This window comes from Pinus tabuliformis, chromosome 3_1 (assembly GCF_031772625.1).
Source record: "Pinus tabuliformis cultivar Carrire ecotype Pingquan chromosome 3_1, CPIR1, whole genome shotgun sequence".
Classification (NCBI taxonomy): Eukaryota; Viridiplantae; Streptophyta; class Pinopsida; order Pinales; family Pinaceae; genus Pinus; species Pinus tabuliformis.
In genome coordinates, this window is record NC_142301.1 from 23404083 (window position 1) to 23407798 (window position 3716).

A 3716-nucleotide genomic window follows, 5' to 3' on the forward strand; every position below is an offset into this window, starting at 1 on the left:
CAGATGATCCATTATGTATTTTCCAGTCAGTTATACTTGTATACTTAGTGGATCCGCTTGTACTTGATATGTGGACATGCTTTACTTTTCCTGAGCATGGGTATGCCCGCCTCAGACAGTGTTTCTTTCTGATCTCCTTTTGGTGGCTTGGCAGGCTGAATTCTGGTGAAGTCCTCCTCGGTTTTTCGGCAGAGTTCCTTTCCTTGTACTTACTTAATATATTTCGGCCATCATGTTCCCCTTCTGACCTCATACATTAGGGGGCATCTGTTATAGCTCCAAATCTCACTCTTATGGTTTGTGATGCTGCACTCATGGCCTAGGGCAACCCCTCCTTCCAGACCTGGTCCAAAAATTTTAAAAACAGTGTTTTATTCCCTATACGCGACATTGCCCTGAGTTAAACGCGTGTACACGCGGGTCTGCTATACCCAACCCGCGTGTATCTATTAAAACACTTAAAAAATAATAAATTCCTCTCTTTCGGGCGGAGATCGCGGGTTTTACCTGCTGGATCACCTGTTATTGCCCGTGGCCCAACTGTTCCCAACTAACTCCTAACTAAAAAACTACTTTGGAGAGGGTATAAAAAGACATCAAAGGGAAGGCCAAGGGGAGAGAGAAGAGAGCAAGATTATCATGCTGAGATTTTTCCCTTAGACCAGGTCTGAAGTCCTTGGTGTTTTCTGCACTTCCCCCATTTTGCATAGGAAACCCTTGTTTCCATGTGTCTTGGTGATCATTCATCCTTGATATCATCATTTGAGTAGGACTTGGAAGGAGCTCTTGTTGGAGGCTTGAGGCTGGAACGAATCCGGGAGGAAACTTTGCTTGGAGCCTGCTGAAGGTGTTCAGGTGATATCTTTCCGATATATGTACTTTATTTTCCTTTATATATAAAGAAACACGTCTTTGTTCCCGAAACAATCTTTCTTTGTGCTTATGAGATTCTTGTCTTGAATTCTTATGCAAGTGGTTACTTAAAGATTTTTATAACTAACTTTATAGCATAAAGATAGTTTATACATAAATATCTGTACATGTACTGTTGTGTTCCTTGATTTGTTTGACTTGCAGATCGAAGGAAGAAGAAGGGAACTCCAAGAAGGGTTTGGACCCTAAAGGCCTTCTCGAACATAGGACCTTAGGTACGTACCCTAAACATTAGAATTTGCTCAAAAGTAAAAATGATGTGTGTGTTTCTTTGAATAAGCAATTTTCAGTCTCGTAGAGTCTTAGCCCAAAGGACCCTAGGGGTACTTTCCCTTCAACCAAAAGGCATGTAACAACTCAGAGAGAGAGATAGAAGCATTTGTTGTTTTTATTTTCCTAAAGTAAAACACACAATAAGAGTATTTGAAACAATTGAAATGCGCACTCTTTCATGTTTGTAATTTTATTTGAGATGTAATTAGAACCATAACAATGAAATGTACACACATTCATGTCTATAATTTTATGTGTGATGTAATTAGAACCATAACATTGAAATGTATAGTTGTTGAGCATTGAAATTTGGACTTCTAGTTGCCCACCTCCACTCACAACCATGTGTAGTTGTTAACATACATAACAATCATGGAACCATGCATGTTAATATTCATGGCTATCCTAATCATCTGGTGTTAGCAGTGTTAGGAGATAATCGTGTATGATTTTTATTCATTATTTATTATCCAGCCACAACACCTTGTACAGCTGAATTTTCTTGCTAATTTCTACTCTCTAATTCTGGGTGGGTGTAATTCAACTGCTGAGATTCACTTTCTTCATTTGAGACAAAAGGAAGCATCTTAATGCTCTTCTCTAGTTGGAAGTGTTTGTGAACTCTTCTCAAGAAGTATCCATACATGACACATGTTGCATAGACTTGCCCCACTTGAACTGCCAACTACTGGTGTGCTTTGTGCATCCCATTTTTTGTGATTGTTGTCCTTGTGAATCATGATGCCTTCTACATAACAATTACCAAAAAAAAATTGAGATATTCCTTGTTATAGAAGAAATTTCATTTTGGTGATAGCAATGTGCATAACCTTCCATGAAGATCAATGTTAATTTTAATTTTCAATGATCAACAGACCTATGTGTGTGAGATCTATTTGTTTCTTTTCATTAGTTTTCATATGAATTTTGTTGTATATTGTCTTATTTTCAAATAATATTATGTTTTTTATATTAATTTATATTTTTATATTTCTTGTTTTGTTGACTATAGGTATAAAATTCCACCTCTTGGTCGCCCCAAAAAGGATCTGAAACAACTTTCACTTTCCGATGCATTTGGTATCTCTCAATGTTCTAATCAACCACATATTTCTGAAAATGAAGTATATGATCATGTGGATGATGACCATGAGTCAGATAGTGCAGAACTTCTTGAAGAGGAACCAACATCCAAGAGGTACAAAAGAACATTCAAGTCCAAATGGAAGTTGAGATTTCCATGGGCTTACGCTGTAAAAGATTTTAATGGTGTTGAAAGGATAAAATGTTCATGGTGTGTAAAATTTAAAAGGGAAACTCCATTTGCTAAATATGGAAGCACAACCCTTAAAGTTAGTGCTTTAAACATCCATGCAACATCAGAGGCTCATAAATTTGCTTTGCAACTTGTAGAGGGAGAAATTAAACAGAGTACTCTTCCAATTACAAAACATGTAGAACTAATGGTTGATGCTCAGAAATAGAGAATTATATCAGTTATTGAGAACATGTATTTTGTTGCAATACATGATTTACCTTTGGAAGTATATAAGCCAATTTGTGACTTGAATAGGTATAAGAACACTCCTCACATGCCTCTAACAGATGAATACTCAGCATATACAAATACAACATCTGGAAAAGACTTTCTAGAAGCTGCTAAGGAGGTATATTGGAAAAAATTAAAAGATGAGATTTTCCAAAGTCCATATTACTCACTTTTAGTTGATGAAAGCACTGATCGAACTATGGTGCAACATTTGATCATTTATATTACATATTTTACCAATGAAGGAAGAGGTCCATGTGCTACAAAATTCATACAATTGCTACAAATTAGGGATGGAACATCACAGTCTATGTATGATGTTGTGACATCTCTTTTAGCAGACATGAATCTATCCATGACAAAGTTAGTTGGATTTGGATATGATGGAGCATCATACATGAGGGGTATTCGTGAAGGTTTATCTACTAAGCTTCGTCGACATGCCCCTCATTTAGTAGATATCCACTGTATAGCTCATCGAGAAGCATTAGTAGCTAATGATGCTTCATCTTGTTTTGAAGAGTTGCAAGCTATTGATAAGTTTGCAAACAAGATCTATTCATGGTTAGGGAAATCTACTAAAAGACATGGAGAATTGAAAGAGCTAATGGAGTCATTTCAAAACACAAGGCTAGAAGTGTTACAAATTCATCATATTAGATGGCTTTCTAGAGGAAAAGTCATGGAAAGACTCGTTAAGCTCATGCCTGCTTTGTTAAGGGACTGGGAGTTAGTGGAGAAAAAAATGTATGAGATGGCTACAATATATCAAGTTCAATTTTGCATCCACTTACTTGTAGATGTGCTTATTGAATTAAATAAGCTGAATAAAAAGTTTCAAGAGGATCATGTTGACATTACATCTATTGGGACAACTTTGGATATCACTATTAGCTTGCTTCATAAGCGATTTCTAAAGGCACATTTGGGGCAGGTGCCATGCATACATCATCCTTCTTAA

The 3716-nt window shown here is 36.6% G+C and overlaps 1 protein-coding gene across 1 annotated transcript; it reads left to right on the plus strand.

Moving 5' to 3' along the window:
* Positions 1-2714: 2714 nt before the first annotated feature.
* On the plus strand, positions 2715-3716 carry LOC149185578 (uncharacterized). Its single transcript, XM_089409087.1, has one exon. It carries the CDS (start codon positions 2715-2717, stop codon positions 3714-3716), a length of 1002 nt encoding a protein of 333 aa, XP_089265213.1.

Coding starts and splice junctions, on each gene's coding strand:
- LOC149185578 (XM_089409087.1), top strand. CDS start 2,715: ATGTATTTTGTTGCAATACATGATTTACCTTTGGAAGTATATAAGCCA.